The following is a 20,966-nucleotide window of genomic DNA, read 5'->3' as shown; positions in this document are numbered from 1 at the left end:
TCCAAAAAGTATGTAGGGATGTTACTCCAAAAAGTATGTAGGGATGTTACTCCAAAAAGTATGTGGGGATGTTACTCCAAAAAGTATGTAAACAGGGTAGGGATGATCACATGGAATTATCATGCGCAGCCATCCCTACATCCTTCTTTGAATAATAGTTGTTCCTCGAAAAGACAAAGTTATATCACACACACACACACACACACACACACACACACACACACACACACACACACACACACACACACACACACACACTCTCACACACACAGTGTCTTGTCTAGGATAACCGTTATTCAAAGTAAGATGTAGGGAGGTTTCATTTGATCATTTCTTGTGATCATCCCTACCTTGTTATCATTCTTTTTGGAGAAACATACCTGTGTGGCGTACACGAAAGCCCACTGGCGTGGTGACATCATTCCGCGCACCAAGTGGGCGGCGGCCACGCCCGAGAGGTAGGCGTGGCCTCAGGATATACACCGGGCGCGCAGCTTGGAGCGCGCCAGTGCTACAGTGACCTCTTTGAATAAAGAACATCAAACTTACCGCGTTGTCCGCTTCCTCCTTGGTAGCAAGTCACGCGCGTAGCACCGCGTGCTAAATTGGTGACCTCCGACATTCGAGCCAGCCGTCGCTGACTACCCGAAACCGCCGCAACAATGGCTACCAACGCGGTCTCCATCAAGCTCCCCGAATTCTTGGAGTCACAACCCGAAGTTTGGTTCCTGCAGGCGGAAGCCCAGTTCCGACTTCGTGGCATCACGGTGGACGAGACCATGTACTGCCACGTGGTCGCCGCCCTCGGGCCCGGCACGGCCACCCGCGTCGTATCGGTCCTAAGGGATCCACCTGCCGACGGCAAGTACGAGGCGGTCAAGCGTCTCCTCCTCACCACGTTCGGCCTTACGGTGGACGCACGGGCCGATCGCCTCTTGGACCTCCCCGAGATCGGGGACACGCGACCGTCGGTCTGTATGGACCATATGCTGGCGCTCATGGGCGACGAAACCCCGAACGCTCTATTCCGGGCGTTGTTTCGACGCCAGCTGCCAGCACGAGTCCGCCTCACTTTGGCTGGTTCCGCGTTAACGGAACCCCGTGCGCTCGCTGCCGAGGCCGACAAATACTACGCGGCTTTGGCCACGCAGGCGAGTCTTGGCGCGGTTGCCGCTCCCGAGGCTCCCGAGGCTTTCCCCGATGCACCGCACCTCGTGTCCGCCGCTACGCCCCGACCACCACCGCCGCCGCCGCCGCGAAGAAAACCGCGGCCTCCGACGCCGCAGCTGCCCGCCTGGTGTTTCTTCCACGCCAAGTTCGGCCAGGAGGCTCGGCAGTGTCGCCCGCCGTGCTCATTCGGCAGGTCGGGAAACGGGCGAGCCGGCGCTCGGTGGCAACGGTGAGCGTCGGCACTTCCAACAGCCTTCTGTACATAACGGACACCTTGTCCGGGCGCCGTTACCTGTGCGATACGGGAGCGCAGGTGAGTGTCGTTCCTGCCGGTACGTCCGACAAGCACACCGCGGGCCGAGGTCCCGCGCTGCTTGCGGCCAATGGTACGTCTATACGCACAAACGGAAAACGCTGTCTCTCCCTGCGGTTCGGAGGTCAGGTTTTCCGTTGGTCGTTCGTTACGGCCGACGTGCCCATGGCACTGCTCGGCGCGGACTTCTTATGTGCTAATAGATTACTGGTCGATGTAAAGCGCAGAAGGCTTGTCCAGGCTGAGACGTTCAGCTCGCTTGCGTGTGCGCTGTCCGGCTCGTTGAGCAGCTCACAGAGCGGCTCGCCGAGCGGCTTGCTGAGCGGTTCCGTTCCGGCCAGGTTCATCTGTACGCTTCCGGCAGCGGACGAATTCGCCCGCCTCCTCGCGGGTTTTCCGGCCCTCACGCGGCCGACCTTCTCGGCGGGGACCGTCAAGCACGGGGTGGAACACCACATCCCCACCGCCGGGCCACCGGTCTACACCCGGGCACGCCGCCTCGAGCCGACGAAGCTCGCAGTAGCGAAAGCGGAGTTCGCTATGCTGGAGCGGCTCGGCATCGTGCGGCGCTCCGAGAGCGCGTGAGCGTCCCCGCTCCACATTGTGCCCAAGCCCGGCGGGGGATGGCGACCGTGCGGGGACTACCGGCGCCTCAACGACGCCACCACCCCCGACCGCTACCCCGTCCCCCACATTCAGGACTTTTCCGCCCGCTTGGCGAATATGTCCTTCTTTTCAAAGGTGGATCTCGTACGCGGCTACCATCAGGTCCCTGTCAGGCCAGAGGACATCCCGAAGACGGCTGTCATCACGCCATTCGGGCTTTTCGAATTCCTTCGGATGCACTTCGGTTTGAAAAATGCGGCTCAGGCGTTCCAGCGCCTCATGGACAGCGTCTTGCGCGGCTTGGATTTTTTGTACGTCTACCTGGACGACATCCTCGTCGCCAGCGCATACCGCGAAGAGCACCTACACCATCTCCGCATGCTTTTTGAACGTCTGGGCTAGCACGGCCTGATCGTGAACCCCGCCAAGTGCCGGTTCGGTGTCGCTGAAATCGACTTTTTGGGGCACCGCATCACCAGGCACGGGGCCGTCCCCCTACCGGCCAAGGTGGAGGCGGTGAAGGGGTTTCCGCGCCCCACACGATCAAGGGGCTCCAGGAGTTCCTGGGCATGGTAAACTTTTACCATCGGTTCCTGCCCCGCATCGCCCAGCTCCTGCGCCCCTTACACGAGGCCCTTCGAGGGAAGCCGGGCAAAGGTGACGTTACCTGGACCGAGCAGATGGACGCGGCGTTCTCGGGCGCGAAGCTCGCCTTGGCCAACGCCACCATGCTCGTGCACCCGGCGCTCGATGCACCGATCGCCCTCACCTCTGACGCCTCGGACTACGCGGTGGGCGCGGTGTACGAGCAATGGGTGCATGGAGCTTGGCAACCGCTGGCGTTCTTCAGCCGGCAGCTTCGCCCGCCCGAACGCCGTTACAGCACCTTCGACCCCGAGTTGCTTGGGCTTCACCTGGCGGTCAGGCACTTCCGCCATCTGCTCGAGGGCCGTGCGTTCACGGCCTTCGTCGACCACAAGCCGCTGGTTTTAGCGATGGGCAAGGTCGCCGAGCCGTGGTCGGCCCGGCAACAGCGTCACCTCGCGGCCGTGTCCGAGTACACGACGGACATCCGGCACGTCGCGGGAAAGGACAACCCGGTGGCCGATTGCCTTTCCCGGGCCGTCGCCCACGCAGTCCACCTTGGCATCAACTATGCCCGGATGGCAGCGGACCAGGCCGCCGACCCCGGGGTCCAGGCCCTGCGGACCGCCGTCACGGGCCTCCGCGTCACCGAGGTGCCCTTCGACGGCGCGGGCACGGCCCTCGTTTGCGACGTCTCCCTCGGGCGGCCTCGCACCATCGTGCCCGCAGGCTGACAGCGCCAGGTTTTTGACGCCATCCACGGCCTGTCCGACCCGGGCACGAGGGCCTCCCAGCGGTTGGTCGCCGACAAATTTGTCTGGCATGGCCTCCGGAAGGCCGTCCGCGGCTGGGCCAGGACGTGCATCACGTGCCAGCGTGCAAAGGTGCACCGACACACCCAGGCCCCCTTGGCCCCGTTTACGGTGCCAGAACGTCGGTTCGACCACGTTCACGTGGACCTGGTGGGACCTCTGCCCCCCTCGCGGGGTTTCACCCATGTCCTCACCATGGTGGACCGCACCACCCGGTGGCCGGAGGCCGTGCCTTTGGCGGCGACGACGGCGGCAGACGTCGCGTAGGCGTTCATCACCACCTGGGTCGCCCGGTTCGGCGCCCCCTCGGACATCTCGTCCGACCGCGGCCCCCAGTTTGCCTCGGAGCTCTGGGCCACAGTCGCGCGGGGGCTCAGGGTCCAGCTGCACCGAACCACGGCCTACCACCCCCAGGCCAACGGCCTGTGCGAGCGATTCCACCGCTCGTTGAAGGCCGCGCTCTGGGCCACCCTCCGCGACGGCGGCTGGGTCGACAGGCTCCCCTGGGACCTGCTGGGCCTCCGGACGGCACCCAAGGAGGACCTGCGTGCATCCGCGGCGGAGTTGGTCTTTGGACAACCGCTGCGGGTGCCGGGCGAGTTCCTCCCCGACCCCACGGCACCTTGGTCTGTGGCGCAGGAGCGTTCTGCGCTGCAGGAGACCGCCCGGAGGTTCGCCCCGGTGCCGACGGCGCACCACAGGCACCCACCTACACACGTCGCCCCGGAGCTTCGCACCGCGGAGTACGTCTTCGCCCGGCACGACGCCCACCGGACACCACTGCGGCCCCCGTACGACGGGCCTTTCCGCGTGCTGGAGACCGGGGTGAAACATTTCACCCTGGACATCGGCGGCACTCCTGACTGGGTCTCCATAGACCGCCTCAAGCCGGCCCACCTCGACGTGGACCACCCACCGCCGGTGGCTCGGCCCCCGCTTCGGGGCCGCCCTCCTGCGGGCGGACCCCCGGCACCGCCCAGCACCGCAGGCACGCCGCCCCCCGGTCCGGCACCCATCCCGGGTACAGCCGGGGGCATCCCACCTGGCATCCCTGCACCCCGGACGCCGCCGGTCGCCAGAGGGCGCTTCGGCCGGGTCATCCGTTTGCCCCGCAAACTGGCCCTCCAGGTGCGCGGGAATTCTGGGGGGGCGCGTGTGGCGTACACGAAAGCTCACTGGCGTGGTGACATCATTCCGCGCACCAAGTGGGCAGCGACCACGCCCGAGGGGTAGGCGTGGCCTCAGGATATACACCGGGCGCGCAGCCCGGAGCGCGCCAGTGCTACAGTGACCTCTTTGAATAAAGAACATCAAACTTACCGCGTTGTCCGCTTCCTCCTTGGTAGCAAGTCACGCGCGTAGCACCGCGTGCTAAACCTGCATCCTTTTGCATTTATAACTAGAACCCCACTCGGTGGAGCGTATACCTCTGCCAGGCTGAGCAGTCTATGTTTTGTATCCCACTGATAGTCCGGATCTGGATTCGGACCTGAACCAAAATTGAATCTGACTGTGCTTGTTGCCTAACCAACTCGTCAGCCTAGTTGCCATAATCTGTGCACAACTTTTTGAAATACCGTGCTGTATACCATTCACCACAACCCCTCTCCCCCCTCCCCTACCCATTTGTTGGGATGAGGGTTGATGAGAGAGGGGTTAGGGTGAATGGGTGTGACGTCATCGTACATGATGTGGTGACATGGTATGACGTGTGACATTGGGGTACATCACACACGTCCGTCAACGAGTTGTGCACCCGTGACGTCACGCGAATCGACGGAAGTAGCTCATTTGCATAACGGAAGTGAAAATAGTCCGATTTTAAACACGATTATCTGGCTTTTATTATTCTCCCAAAAAATGATTTTGTGCGAATGTGTCAGGGACAGCATCCTCTAAAACATCTCTTCAAAAAAATTCATGATTGCATCCCTTTAAGAATGGCCGAAGGGAGCTATGTCAAACTTGGTACATGTATGTATAATGATGGAAAGATAAACAGATTACATTAAGAGGTCAAAGGTCAGAGGTCCCATTAGGTAAAAAAATTCTGTTACTGCGCTAGTTTGTAGATCAGTGATGGTATTTTGACCAAACTTGGTATAAGTACATATTATGATGCAAAGATGAACTGTTTAGATTTTATCGTCAAAGGTCAAAGGTCAGAGGCCATGTCAGGTAAAAATGTGATATTTGAGAACAGGTGAAGGGATTTTAATCAGACTTCGTACAATGTGTGTATAATGATGTAATAATGTGGGCGGAGGCATATCGGTCATCGTCTTGGCAAAGAAGCGTACCGTTCTAGTTCTTCTTTTCTAATAATTGTCTGTTCTAACTTTCAATGTCACCTCTTTAGTCTTTAAATAGTATTTTTTATATGGGCATATACAGGTACTAGATATAATTCTGTGTCAGTATTATTCAAAACTTTTATGGCCATAGTTTTAGCCCCATAAATCAACACATTTATAGTATGGTCTTTATGTATGGTATCTCTGCAGGGAAACCAGCAATGATCGTAGGAAAGTTCCCCTGCACCAAGTGCTGTCGCAACTTCACGACTGAGACTGCTCTACACCTGCACATGGAGAGGCATCGTCCGATCTTCAGCGATAAAAAACACAAATGTAACGATTGTCCCTACAGTTCCGATCAACAAGAGGACTTCATAAGGCATATGAGGATCCACACGGGAGAAAGACCATACAAGTGTCCTGTGTGTGGGAAGGATTTCATTCAGTTGTCAAACTGTCACATCCACATGAGGACGCACAATCAGGAACGTCCTTACGCGTGCACAGTGTGTGGCAAAGCATTCAGTCACTCATCGACCTGTCAGATTCACATGAGGACGCACAACCAGGAACGTCCATACAAGTGCACGGTTTGCGACAAAAACTTTGCTCAGTTATCACACTGTCAGAGCCACATGAGGACTCATAACCAAGAGCGCCCATACAAGTGCTCAGTATGTGGCAAAAACTTTGCTCAGTCATCAACCTGTCAGAACCATCTGAAGACACACACCCAGGAACGCCCCTACACATGCACCGAATGTGGTGAAACTTTTAGTCGGTCATCAAACTGCAAGAGACATATGAGGACGCACACCCAGGAGCGTCCTTACGTGTGCACAGTGTGCGGTAAAAAATTTGGCCGAGCATCAAATTGCAAGAGCCATATGAGAACGCACAGCCAGGAACGCCCGTATGTGTGTGCTGTGTGTGGAAAGACCTTTACTGACTCATCCAACCGCAAGAGGCACATGGCTGTCCATGCATGAACTCCACAATTATCTTACCATGCGGTGCAATCCACAAGAAGGTGGTTGTCCTGTGCAGCATTGAAATTAAGCTCTGTTCCCACAATTGTATCTGTGTGACAGTAATGTTTTTCTCACGCACTATTGTAGTTTTGAGTCATGGTTCCTGTTTTATTGAATGATGAACTGCCATCTTTGATTGCCTGTGTATCCGTCACATTGTTCTCCATTTCCATGCTCGATACGTTCCCTTCCTTTCTCTTTGCCAACGGTATAAAATGAGCTTTGTTGTTATTGTTGTTGATACTTATCCCAACTGTGATTCCCATTGGTTCATAGTGGACAAAGGGGTACCCAAACCCCAGCTGTGAGTTTTTGGACTTTGTAGGGATAGCCAGCGCAATTTGGAATTTCGTCAGGGTCCCGATGATAACCAATTGGCTCTTTGCGAAAGATGGTGTGGGATCATTAACGTCCACCAGCAATCAATTTTAGGAGATGGATCCTTCATTCAGTTATCAAACTGTCAATTCCAACTGAAGACAGCTTAACATCCTTATGTTCCATTTGAAGAATGATGCACTTGTTAATGCAGTACCTTGTCTGCATCGCTGTACGATCCTGTTGGACCAAATGAGAGCTTTAAAAAGTCTAGGTTAATGGAAGAGAGAGGTGACTGCAGGGATGGTGGGGATGGGAGAGGGATGGATACGGTGTGGAAAGGGGGGCAGTGGAGTTGGCCAGAGCACTTTTATTGGAATTTTGCTTTTAATTGGAAGCAAGCTCACTGTTTTGTAAGGTGAAGGCTTAGACTACTTAGAGAAAACTGTCGGTGCTCATACTCGGCTCTTGGAACTTGGGTCCAACGGAATTTTTTTTTTTACTGTTTACAATACTGATTTTGGTCTTCATCTAAACGGTGCTATAGATTTTCATCAAACTTACCACAACTCATCTTTGGGATCGTGAGCATCGATTCTGTTTCGTAGCATGTCGAGAAAAACTCTGGATTGCCCATCTTACTGTACTGCACCTCTGTGCTTCCAAAAAAGGTTTTGCCTTACTATTTTGTTTTGTTGTCACTTTATTATTTTACCCATTTTAAAAGAAAAACGATGTAATAAAAATTATTTAATGAGTCAGGTCTATATTTGCTGATTTGGGGAAATAATTTGAGTCAATTAAAGTCATTGTTTTTCAGATTAAAGCTTCTCCTTACGTCAAAGACAGCCGAGGTGTTGCTCATGATCACTGGCATCGTTGACGTGAGCCTTAAGTAGCACATCGGCAAGTATGCAACACGTGTCCAATGTCCATGTCTCCAGCCAGAGCGGTGTCCACAAACGCCAGAACTTCTATGAAGTATGAGTGGCATTTATTATTGGGTAAGGGAAAGTCTGCAAGGAGGTGGACAGCACTGTGAGCGAAGAATGCAGTGCCAATGTGGGGACGCTCAGTCCCCCTATGTCCAGTTATTGTAGGAATTCGCTGGACACCGTGTCATCCTCTGCCTGAGCTTGTCCATTCTCTACCTTCACCAAGTGTAGGAAGCTAAAGAGGGGACTGTACTACTTCAAGGAGAGGAACTGACCACTCTTCTCCCTTTGGATTGTCCACAATGAACATTGATAGATCGCTTCCGTTGCACTTTACACTGAAATGTGGGAAGCGTTTGCCAATATCCTCTGCGAACTTCTTAAGTCACAAATCATATCAAAAAGGGTAGTCACCTATCCAATGCTCTGGAAATCCCCTCCCTTCCTCCCTCCATTCCTTTTTCCAGATAACTCCACATTGTGGCCTGCAATACGCCCTTCCCTCTGCTTGGCAGACATCAACTGCATCTCTCTCTATGGATCTGGAAATTATTAGACACTGATTTAATAAATTGAACATGCACTTCAATCTTGGGAAATCTCAAAGTCTCACTCTATCACTCAGGATGGATCGTCAAATGAACCCACCAATCTATTTCTTTGATCAACCACTGGAGGAAGTTCGGTCTTTTGAACTTCTAAGCCTCACCATCAACCATGACCTTTCCTGAGCCGATCACAAAGCAAAGCTGGCTTCCAAAGCCAAATAGAGACTGGGCATCCTCCATTGATCCATGTCTTTTTTTTTTCCTTTTTTTTGTATACAAGATCGAGGCTCATGTAAGAGCTAATATTAATCACAAAAAAAACGGTCACACAAAACATATGATAAAGGGAGTGGGAGACAAGATGGGGAGAGAGTGGGAAGCACACAAACACAACAGAAGACAACAAGGACATCGGGAGATCTGTGGGAGGGAGAGGGCTTGGGGGGAGGAGCGGGGGGGGGAGGGGTGGGGAGGGGAGGAGGGAGAAGTATAGAACACAAGGACTCTGCAAGGACTTCCGGGAAAGAAGTCGGTATTTCAAATAAGTGGATCTGGGGTGAATTAATGGGGGTAGAAAAGATCAAGGTTTTGGATGGAGGAAGATAAGAGATGGTGGTGAACAGCTGTTTTAAATTCCTGGATGGAGGAGTGGGATTAAAGAGAGTGAGGGAGTTTGTTTCAGTAGCGGGAGAAAAGAGGAATGAAAGAGTGAAGGTGAGCAGAGAGTCTTGATTTTTGCAGTTTCACCAGAAGAGGGTTTCTGGCAGATCTGGTGTGACCTGTAGGAATATTTGGGGGACAGAGCACAGACAGAGCTGGGGGAGCTAGGACAGAGAGGAGTCGGTAGAAGACAGAAAGACCACCAACCTGCCTGCGGCGAGTGAGTGAAAGGCCTTCAGAGTTAGCTTCATCGTGGGAGATTCCAATGTTCTGAAAGCTTTGGTTTCAACAGCGTGAAGCCGAGCTCGGTGTGAGGCAGGAGCACCAGCCCAGAGGGGAGAGCAGTATTCCATTGAGCTGCAGATGAAAGCCTTGTATGTGGTGAGGACCTCAGGTGTGCCAAGGAAGGACTTCACACGACGGAGGATGCCCAATCAGCAACTGGCTTTGGAGGCCAGCATGGAAATGTGGTTTTCCCAGGAAAGATCATGGCAGATAGTGAGACCCAAAAGCGGGTGTGCCAGAACTTCTTGGAGAGGATTGTTGAGAAAGTAAATGGGAGGGTTGTCCAGTCGGTCTTTTCGGAGAGACATAGTGAGATCCCTGGTGTTGGGCTAGCGGCTAGGGTGCCGGCTTAGGATCCTGGGTTCGAATCCCGGTCAATCGCTGAATTAACGCCAGGGGGGTTGACTCAGCCTGTCATCCTTCCGTGGTCGGCAAATTGAGTACCAGTTCACTGGTAATTCCCTGCTTGTCGTTAAAGGCGGCAAAAAGGGTTGGCGTCAGGAAGGGCATCCGGCCGTAAAACATTGCTTCAAAAAGGGGACCGAAAAACGACAACAACCACAGTTCCCGAAAAAGGCCAACCCCCGCTTGCGGGGAAAAATGGCCTCTAAAGGTGGTTTTTTTTATAGTGAGAGTGAGATTTGTCAGGATTGAAAGACGTGTTCCTATTGTTTGACCAGTCTGTGATTTTGTCCAGGTCTGCAGAGAGTCAGGAGGCTGCAGACTGCCGATCTGAGGGATGAGGAATGGAGCGGCAGAGAGTGGAGTCATCAGCAAAGAGATAGAGAGGATTTTCCAGAGAGTCAGAGAGATCATTGATGAAGCCCAGAAAAAGCACAGGGCCCAGAACGCTGCCTTGGGGAACTCCAGCCTGAACAGGAAGGGGAGATGAGAGAAATCCATTCAGGGCCGCACGTTGACTTCGACCGGAAAGGAAGTCCGCAAGCCATGTGTGGAGATTTCCTTGGATACCATAGGAGAAGAGTTTGGTGAGCAGAGCGGTGTGCCAGACCGTATCGAAGGCACGTGATATGTCAAGGGAGACAGCTCTGATTTCCTGTTTGGCATTGAGGACCTCCATCCATTGTTGAGACAGCAGAAGCAGCATGTCCAGAGTAGAATGACCAGGTCTGAATCCAAATTGATGATCCGAGATCAAGCCATTGGAGAAGAGGAGGAAGAATTTGATGACAGAAGCGATGATTGATTCCATGACCTTGCTGATTATTGGGAGCATGCTGATTGGTCTGTAGTTGCAAGGATCTGTTGTTGTACCTTATTTGTGTAAAGCGGAAATGTTGGCTGATTTCCAAGCAGATGGCAGATTACCTTGAGCAAAAGAGAGGGTGAAGAGAACAGAGAGAGGGTGTGAAAGAGCTTCAGAGCAGGATTTTAGGACCCATGGGCTGTTGCCGTCTGGTCAGTTGCAGAATCAGAGTCGAAGTTTGACAAAAACTTCTCCACCATGTCAGGAGAGAAGGACACAGAGTCCAGGAGCAGCCGGATTCGACTGGGTAAGGTGGGAACAGAGAGAGATGGGTTCGGGACACAAGATTTTGAGGCAAACACAGAGTTGAGGCATTCGGCTTTTTCACGTGCGGTGTCAGCTGTGCAGCCGTTTGAGGTAAGGGAGGGGATGGAGGGGGAACAAACACTAGAGACAGATTTGACCAGACACCACCAGGATTTGGAAGAGGGAGACAGGTTTGAGAGTTCAGTCTTGAGAGTAGAGAGATATTATTTCCTGGCTTCCCTGAGGGTGGACACACACTTGTTCCGAGCTTTGCGAAAGGAATAGATTGCCTTCAGTTGGATTAGCCTTCCATGAGGTGAAGGCAAGTTGTTTCATGGCAACTGCCTCACCACAAGCTTCAGTGTACCATGGACGGGAGGAAGGTTTTGACAACTGAAGACGAGATGGGACAAATCTGTGCATGAGAGAGAGCAGTTTACTTTGGAAGAATTCCCAGGAAGAGTTGATGTCAGAGGCATTAGAGTTGGGAGACCAGTCCAGATGATTGATGGCTGCTTGAAGACCGTGCCAGTCAGCTTGAGTGAAATGCCAGACTCGTCGACGCTGAGGAGGCTCTCTGAGAATCTTTGCATTGTCTTTCATTGGAATATCAGAGCCTCTCACAGTCTACAAAGTCTTTGTTCACATATCTCAATGGAGTGCTGGTCTTTTCTATGGGCTAGCACCCCCACATCACAACTCTCCTGGATTCTGTGGAATGTAAATCTCTCAAAAATATTGGAATCTCCCATGATGAGGCCAAGCACAAGGTGTGCTGCTTTTGCATCGCAGAACAGTCGGTGGTCTTTCTGATTTTCACCGCCTCTTCTCCAATATTACTCCCTCTGCTCTCTCAGTCCTCCGCTCCTCCTTATCTACTCTAATATGTGCACTATATGAATGATATAATGAGTTGACTGTCCATAAAATGCCAATGCTGAATGTAGAAAGACATTGAAGCACAATCATGAAAAGTGAACTTCTACGAAATGTGTTGCTTGTTTTTCAAAATAGAAGACTGATTTATTTATATAATACAAAAAGATTAATTGAACTGAACAATACTTTCAGCTAATATGCATATAAATAAAAACAAACAAAAGTTTAATAAGAAAGAGGAGGATTTGGCAGCTATCTACAGACTGTATGTCACTTGGAAGAATTTTATTCCATCTCCCCTCCCTGTACTCCATTTCGTCTTTTCCTTCTCTCTGTCTCCTCCCATTTAACCAGAATCAATGGTGTAATGGTTGGAGCATCTGCTCTGACTCTGGGAGGTCAGTGGTTTGAACCTTGGCTGAGTTTGTACATGAGCTTCGTTGCTTGATTTAGGCATTTAAAAAGGATAGGGCATGGACAAACAACAATAGGTTGGCAACCATTATGCTGGTTTGGTGGGCATATTGCCCTCCTGCATTGAAATTCCTTGTAAGCTTATTATTTTCTCTTTCTCCCCAACTTATATTCTCCCTTTGGTCTCATATCCTCCCCCTTCCTCACCTTTATGGAATACATTATTCTCAATAACCCACCTTTCTCCACCCCCTCACTTTTTTGTGAAGTATTATGTCAATGGCCCCTTGGGGTGAGGGAAGATTTGTGAGGATCGGTCGGTAAATGATCAACCATTTTCTATCGTGAATGCAACTAAGATTGATGTACACAATTTATAATCCATGAGAGAGATCCAGATACGAGCAACAGCCTAACTCCAGCTGTTTGGGCCACCCCAAACAGGCTTTGGATTAGAAGGATGAACAAGGAATTGGCACAGGAGGCTCTTTGGCCCATCATGCCTGCACATAGAAGTCCCTTTGGCCCACAGAAGTTTCTACGAGCCACATGTAAACAAGCGACTAAAGGATGCCTCAAGGGTTGATCTTCTACAGTCCTCCACTCTCCAAACTGAGCTATCGAAGGGATTACTTTCAAATGACCAAAAACCTCCACCACTGGGCACAACTCAAGAGGTGCATGGCTAGCAGAGTTACTTGTCCCTTCAGGCCACCATTGTTTGCCGTGTTTGAGAAGCAACCTTCTGCTTTTATTGTGGCAGCCGCACTGGATGATTTACATCCTCTTGTAAAGATCTCTTGTTGAATGGGTGCACCAATAAATATTTCCACATCTGACTCAACCTTTGAGATTTGGATGACAATGTCGAGCAAGATGTTGGTAATGGGGGTGGTGAAGGTAGATTCTTGGAAAATGCTCATGCGATACTGTTACCTTGTGTTACCTGTTTGACTCAGGCAACAGGTGCTCCACCTGATACAGTCTACGTGTCACCTCATAAATAAAGAGCGTGACATTGTTCAGCCTCTGAGTGCCTGCAAGGTCATTGATATAACCAGTCTCAAAGCCCCTCTCTTAAACATTTCATTTAAACATGTTAGGGGATTCACATCCTAGGGAATCACATGCTTTTGCACAGATATTCATTTATTAAACCAATAAATACTGTCCTCAAAGATAAATATGACATTACAAACGTAGAAAATATTTTTATTGAAAATACAGTATATAACTGAAGATGATGGGCAGCTTTGGAAAAATTCGAGAGGGGAATAAAGGTGGGTATTTGATAAATTATTTTTATAATATAATAATAATTTAACAACAACAACACAACATGCATTTTAATAATAATAATAATAATAATAATAATTCATTTATTTTGTATAGCGCTTTTCCAGAAGCCCAAAGGCGCTTATTTTAAGGCCATTTTCCCTGCCATAGCGGGGGTTAGCCTTGCGGTCCCCATGACAATCTTCTCCATTTTGCCCTATTTTCTGCATCTCTCCTTGTTAACCCCCTTGCCCGCATTTCTTCTTCCACCATCTTTAGCCAAGTCTTTCTCGGTCTTCCCGGTCCTCTACTTCCTTCTACATTCATTTCCATCACTCTTCTCAACCAGTCACTTTCATCCTTCCTCAACACATGACCAAACCATCTCAACCTGTTCCTCTTCAAAGCATCCATCACAGGCTCTATTCCCATCATCTTTCGCAATTCATCATTTGTCTTCCTCTCTCTCAAGGACACTCCGCACATCCACCGAACCATTCGCATTGCCACCCTTTCCAACCTTCGTTGCTGCTCTACGTTCATTACCCATGTCTCGCTCCCATAAATTATAACACTTCTCACACATGCAGCATACACCTTTCCCTTCAGCTTCAACGACACTCCCCTCCTCATCAGCACGCCACTCAGTTCCAGAAACTTCTTCCATGCACATCTCACTCAAGCAACCGTTGCCGAGTCTGATCCACCTTCTCCATTCAGCATGTCTCCGAGGTAGCAAAATGTTTTCACACCTTCCAGCTTCACGTAGTCTCCAAGACCCAACTCAACATTTCCTCCATCTGCAGCTCCCTCTGTGCACACCTTACATTTGAATGTAGCTGTCACACTGGTTAATGACCCTCTCAGACCACTGCATTTTTGATGAACCCACTCAGCGCACATTGCACATTGAATGGAGTTCACTCCGACACCCTTCCTGCATACAGCACAGGGCCACTTCCCAGTTCTTTCCACCTCACCACATGCTTTGCCACTTGCCATCACCTTAGTCTTTTCGATATTCACCTTCAGACCTTTTGTCTCCATACATTCCTCCCACTTGTTCATCTTTTCCTTCAGTCCATCCATACTTTCCGCAATCAACACCAGATCATCTGCATACAACAACTCCCATGGTAAACCGTCCTTTACGTTCTGAGCCAGCACCTCCATCACAGCTACAAATAGTAGTGGACTTAGTACCGACGCCTGATGCACTCCCACCTTCACCTCAAACTCACCACTGTTCCCGCCCTTCGTCCTTACAGCTGTGCGTGCTCTTTTGTACATTGCCATCACTACTCTGATCAACCATTCCTCCACTCCTAACCTATGCTAACCTATCCTAACTCCTAACCTATGCCTAACCTATGCTTTACACGCTCCTTATAATAATAATATAAGAAGTAATTAAATTGTAATTTAATTAATGGACAAAAAGGGTATGTTGCTTCTTTCATCGGTACTGCTCCAAAGGTTCAGTGATTCTTAGGAAAGTCGACTATTTGCATCTTTTTGAAATTTATCCCGAAGCCATCACCCACCCGTCCGTACTCATGATTTATTTTATACCCTCGTTAATTCTCCCCAAGACCACCCCTTTCTTTCCAGGTTATTTTGTTTCCCCACCCTCTTCCTTTTTTTGTTCCATTTCTGTTTCATCCCTGGTTTCCCCTTCCTCTTCTTCCATGTTTGAGATTGTATCCAGTGTGTTCATCCCCTGTGTCCTCCTACATCTTTCCTTGATCTCATCCTTCCCCATGCCCATTCTTCCTCCAAGGATCCCTCTGTTGTGCCCCTATACCCCTGCTATTGGTGTGTCCCACTCCCCCCTTGTTTTTCTGTATGTTCTGGTCCGTTCTGTATTCTAGCCCTTCCATGAGCCTTGAATTCCTATCCAAAAGACCAGCTTTGTCTTTTTGCCTTTATTTGCCTAGATCTGGCTTGGGTCCACCTGGACGTTCTCATGTCAGTAACATATCAATGATCAACCGAGCTGTGCCCTTGTGTGTACAGTTGGGCCATGTCTTAACACTTCCAGGAAAATAGGTTAAAAAATAACATCAGGCGAGTATGCGATTACTTTTGTTATCTGTGGTGGGAGAAATAATGCTGTTGTTTCTTTATTAGGACACTGACATAGAAAGAATGTGAAATGAACTCTCTTTTAATGTTGGAGATAAAATATTATTCACAAGGAATTTTGCTGAGTGGTGGACTGTAGCCAAATGTAACCGTGTCATTTGACTACTTTTATGCTAGTTTATCAAAAACATGAGAAAAATAACTATACTCACGACACATGTTTTGGATCAAAAGGGAAACAAGTTTGATTTTTGACCTTTCCTTTTCTTTGATCAGTCCAAATAGTATGACACAAGCCAAAGTCGAGGATTTCCACGTGGCTCATTAAATCATGGAAGAAGCTTCATACCAGCTAGGATTGGCCTTCTGCCAGCGTTTACACGCACCGAGAGAGGCCAGGAGTGTTTGTTTGGAAGAGCCAGTTAAAGTATTGTCTTTTCCAGAATTAAACATTCTTCTGAAGTTCTCACAAAGAGCATGTAAGTCGTGTGGTAACTCATAGTGAGGACAGGCTGCCAAAACGCGAGGAACATCATTATCACCATCGCCTAGCTCATCAAAATAGGCCACCGAGTATTCCGGCATGGCAGGGTTTGCCTTGGCTGCACTGCAGAGCAGAGGCAAGGCCAGTCCAAAAACATCTCCACTGTGGGATTCTTCTGGGTAGCATGGGAGTGGACTCCCAGCCATGAAGGCCTGCCACTTTAGGAATCCAGCATGCGAGCACAGTACCAGGACATGGCCACCTTGTGTGGTCACTGCCTCCCATTGGCCATGTAACCATGCTGTCAGGCCATGTTGACTCACATCGGCACTACTCCAAAGGTTCAGTGATACAGAAACTGCAGTTTCGGCTTGCAGGAGCGATGCCAGAGCCAGCACTGCATCTTTATAAGTGTGGTAATCAAGAGAATACAACAGCAGCACAACAGGGTTTGGGGATAAGTGAAGCTGAAGGTCTGGAGAAATTTGTCCGGCAGTGAGACGATCCCCAGAGGAGTTGCAACAGTGACTGCCAATGGTTTTGCCTGAAAAGTTAAGCACATGTGGCAGAAGGTATGTCAATCTTATTTGAAGGCAACTGACATGGAAAATAATGCTACACGGTCGACATATTTTTTGAAAGCCTTTTGCTCTGACAAATGGCTAATGCTTGAAATGTCAGCCACACAATTCTTGTAATGCCAGATAACAAACTAGTTTCGGTTTTCATTTGATTATTCCCATTGTTTAACTTGTCCAACAATGGAGGCAGACACAATGCCAACAAATTACAAAGATGAGTATTCTATCAGAGATGAATACAGTTATTTGAAAAAGAACAAGAAAAAGACATAAAATGTCATAGCCCCGGTGGTTTTAGTAATTTTGCTGTACATAATTGAAGGCCGTCAGTCGGCCATCTTTGGTCGGATTCCAAAAAAAATCTGCATATGTATACTCTGATGTATTTCCTTTGTGCCAAGTTTGAACTAGAGTCCCTTTATATACAGAGTTGCGACATAGAGGGTCCGGAAAAATCTAGTCACGTGATTGCGTGGAGCCATTTTGAGTCCATCGCGGACAGGATCAGGATCGGACGCATATCGGTCAGCGTTTTAACGTTCCCGCTGTACGCAGCGTTCTCATTCGTGTTTTACATCGATTTTACGACAAAATGACAGGTTGTAGCGCCTGTGGGTGCACAAATAGAACAAATAGAAAGTGAGAGTACCGTCCGAGGAAAATCTACAGGGCCTTGTCATTCCAGATATCCAAGACGTGCAGGAGCTGTCTCAACCTGAGCGTGATAGCTTGTACAACCTTGCTGGCTACTGTGTTCACAGTATAAGGAAAAACCAGAAGACGTGTGATGACTGCATTAGCCAGGTGATTGTTGCTGAAGGTGAAGAAGTTAACCAAGCTGCAGAGCTTACTGTACTGAAAGAGTATAAGCAAGGGTGTCTTGTTCATGTTTCAGAAAAAGTGATCAACATGTTGGTAACTGTGGAGGCCATGTTTCGTGGTGCACAGGCTGAAAAGAACGTCGCAACAATGTTTGTGGAGAGAGCAGAGCAGATAACGAGAGATGTTCACTTCCCAACGTGCCACAATCTGAAAGCCAAACTGCTTACAAAATTCATCAACACACGCCTACACATCTTTTGTAAGAAAAAGACACATCAACGCAGGCAACAAGCTGCACAAGCAAAGAAGGGGGGTGAACTTGGCAGCAAGAGCATGGCAATGAGACAATTGGCTGCAAAAGTGAAATAGATATTTCCATTGGACTTCAGTTGCAGGACTGCAATGTGCTGTACACCTACAAGCTAGCAACTTATGTGGATAATTGGACTAAATAATCATTTTGAAAATGTTATCATTAACATTTTCTCTAATATGTTATTTCAACAGGGAATAATACACATATCCAAGTTATTTTAAAGCTATGGACTAACATACATATCAACATGATATTTCTGAGAGGGAATGATTGTAATATTGGTTGCAAATTAAATAAATGTACTGTATGAATATCTCGCAAAGGAGCTCTCTATGAATGACGAGAATTTGAGCATGTATAGTTGTATACTCTGTTTTGAGGTACATGAATCAAAACTTACAAATTGTTGTTTATATACATGTACCAATGCCCTCTGCTAAAGGCACTTTCCTGCCTGTGGTAGTTAGTACTCCAACAAGTGAATGACATGCTTTGTTTTTAACAAAATTATGTAATTTGCTATAAAAGTGGAAGGTTACAGGTTCACGGTTTGAGTATTAATCGTAAATGAGTTCAAAGCCTTTCACAATGGTCTCTGAGACCTTCGTAAAACAAATAATAGAATAAGTTTTATTTTTTGTACTTTCACATGGAAGATAGGATTATTGTCTTTCAAAATTTTCAATGATGCTTCAGAAAGAATTTGCTAGAAACCAATTCATGCCAGTGATACAGTTGTATGCCACAACTGAGAAAGGGGGGGGGGGGGGGGCATGCATTGAATGTATGTATTTGTCTCTGTTGATTTGAATGTGTGAGGACATTAACTTGTGTTTGTGTGTGTGACTTTCTATTTATAATTTGTATGTGTGTGCATTAGCACATGCGTGTATGTGTGTGTGTGTGATTGTAAATATGTAATTTGTATATGTATTAGAGATTTTGTGTGTGTGTGTGTGTGTGTGTGTGTGTGTGTGTGTGTGTGAGAGAGAGAGAGATAGAGGGAGAGAGGGAAAGAGGGGGCCGGGGGTAAGGGGGCTAATCTATTTTTGGTGGGATTAATATATGATCGGCAACATGCAGCAAAGTTTAGATTAATAATTTAAATATGAAAATTAAACAAACACAAATATATACCCACACACGATAAACAAGGTCAAACAACTGCAGAAATACAAAGATAACTCTTAACATTGTATTGTACATGTACATGTATAAGCAGGGAGGTGAGAGTTCGAGTTCTCGCTCTCGCCTCCCTGAAATTAAAATGAGGCTGAAATAAGCAGCACGTGTACCTGTCTAGTTCATTCCTTCTTTGTCATGGTTCTAAATGTCTGTGACTGTTAAATCACAACCAGCTCTGTGATTTTCTTCTTTATCATATGGCTCTTAGTTGTCATAAATCTTCTATTTTGTCATCTTCACATAATTTGTTCATTATCAACATGGAAAAGACCATTCCCATCTCATACATAGAGAACATAATGGAATATACGGTTCAATGCACTAGCGCCATACGGCGGCTCCGCACTGAATGGACTCAAAATGGCGTCAAATCGTTAGTTGTCACGACTCTCTCGATAAAGGGACTCTAGTTTGAACATAATCGGTCCATGCATGTCGAGAAATGGTTGGGGACACAATTAAGAAACAACATGGCCGCCAGTCGGCCATATTGGATCTGATCTTGAAAGAAAATGACGTGCATATGTAAGCCATCATTTATTATCTGTGTGGCAAGTTTGAACAACACCGGTAAATGCATATCCGAGAAATGGTTGAGGACGTGTTCAATATCGGGTTTTTTACAACTAAAATGGCCGCCAGTCTACTAGTCGGCCATCTTTGATCGCATTGTGAAACAAAATGACGTGCATATGTATAACATCATGCATTGTCTTTGTGCTAAGTATGAACAAAATTAGTCCACACATCTCCGAGATATGGTTGCGGACGCACGGACGAGACCCAATCCATAAGCCCCCGTTTTGGGCTAATTCCAACGGGGGCTATAAATACACATTGGGATAAAACACATTGAAAGGTGCTATGAGAAATCATTCCAAATAATTGAATCCTCTCCAAAACATTCCTAATTACCTCCACCGCCAAAGGTGGACAGAGGTTATCTTTTCACCTCGGTCTGTCTGTCTTTTTATTTGTCAGTGATCAGGATATTTCAAAAAGTTATGGACGGATTTGGACGAAGCTTGGTGGAGAGGTTGGGTGTGACAAGGAAGAATCGATTCAATGTTGGTGAAAATCCGGATCCAGATCCTATCATTTGTTAAAGTGATTCTTTACCATTGAGAGATAGGGCTACAAACGATATATAGCACGATGTTTAAAAAAGTTATGGATGGACGACAAATCTTGATGGATGAGTTGGCTCAGCGACAAGTACTGTAAAATGGGGGGGGGGGGGGGGGGGAGGTGGATAGGGACAGCAAGGTGAATAGGGACACAAACTGAAAAAAAGTTCGGAAACTTTTTTTGCTGAAAATTGATAACCATATTGATTTGTTGATATTTGGGTTGAAAGTGTTCTCTTGTTTTTTTAAAAAGCAACTTATAGTCCCTATTAACCCCATATATGGGTTAAATAGGAATAAATAGGATTTTTATGGCTGTTCCTATTCACCCCGTTTTACGGGTGAATAGGGACAGTCACTAATACAAAAAAATAATAATCAAGAAACAATCCTGAGTGTCCAACTTATGGCTAAATTGATAGCTCAGATGGATGCACATAATATGCACCCATAGTATAAACCACGGTGCCAATGAAAAAAAATATGGGATAAAAAGTTTCTCCAAACTTTCCCTATTTCTTGATTATTATTTTTTTGTGTTAGTGACTGTCCCTATTCTCCCGTAAAACGGGGTGAATAGGGGCAGCCATAAAAATCATATTTATTCCTATTTAACCCATATATGGGGTTAATAGGGACTATAAGTTGCTTTTTTTAAAAACAAGAGAACACTTTCAACCCAAATATCAACAAATCGGTATGGTTATCAATTTTCAGCGAAAAAA

The 20,966-nt window shown here is 48.1% G+C and overlaps 2 protein-coding genes across 6 annotated transcripts in view; one reads left to right on the top strand and one right to left on the bottom strand.

Moving 5' to 3' along the window:
* LOC137439943 (uncharacterized) overlaps positions 1-20,966 on the top strand; it is a 50,870-nt gene that overhangs the window by 12,463 nt on the left and 17,441 nt on the right. For 4 of the 5 annotated variants that reach the window (XR_013621480.1, XM_068136217.2, XM_068136237.2 and 1 more), the window contains one exon: positions 5,991-7,890. The exons of the other annotated variant lie outside the window; for it this stretch is intronic. Coding sequence is in view for 3 of the 4 variants with exons in the window: in XM_068136217.2 (XP_067992318.2) it covers positions 5,991-6,772 (782 nt within the window). In the remaining variant the exon portion in view is untranslated. Of the gene's footprint in view, positions 1-5,990; positions 7,891-20,966 lie in introns of those variants that run through there. 5 annotated transcript variants of the gene reach the window in all.
* LOC137439936 (interleukin-17 receptor A-like) overlaps positions 15,752-20,966 on the bottom strand; it is a 75,775-nt gene continuing 70,560 nt past the window's right edge. The window contains exon 11 of the mRNA XM_068136206.2: positions 15,752-16,754. Coding sequence (XP_067992307.2) covers positions 16,051-16,754 — 704 coding nt within the window. The 3' untranslated portion in view covers positions 15,752-16,050. The remainder of the gene's footprint in view (positions 16,755-20,966) is intronic.

This window comes from Myxine glutinosa, chromosome 1 (assembly GCF_964187855.1).
Source record: "Myxine glutinosa chromosome 1, kmMyxGlut1.1, whole genome shotgun sequence".
Lineage (NCBI taxonomy): Eukaryota > Metazoa > Chordata > Myxini > Myxiniformes > Myxinidae > Myxine > Myxine glutinosa.
The sequence above is the reverse complement of the archived record's forward strand: the minus strand, read 5'-3'. Positions and strand labels throughout refer to the sequence as shown.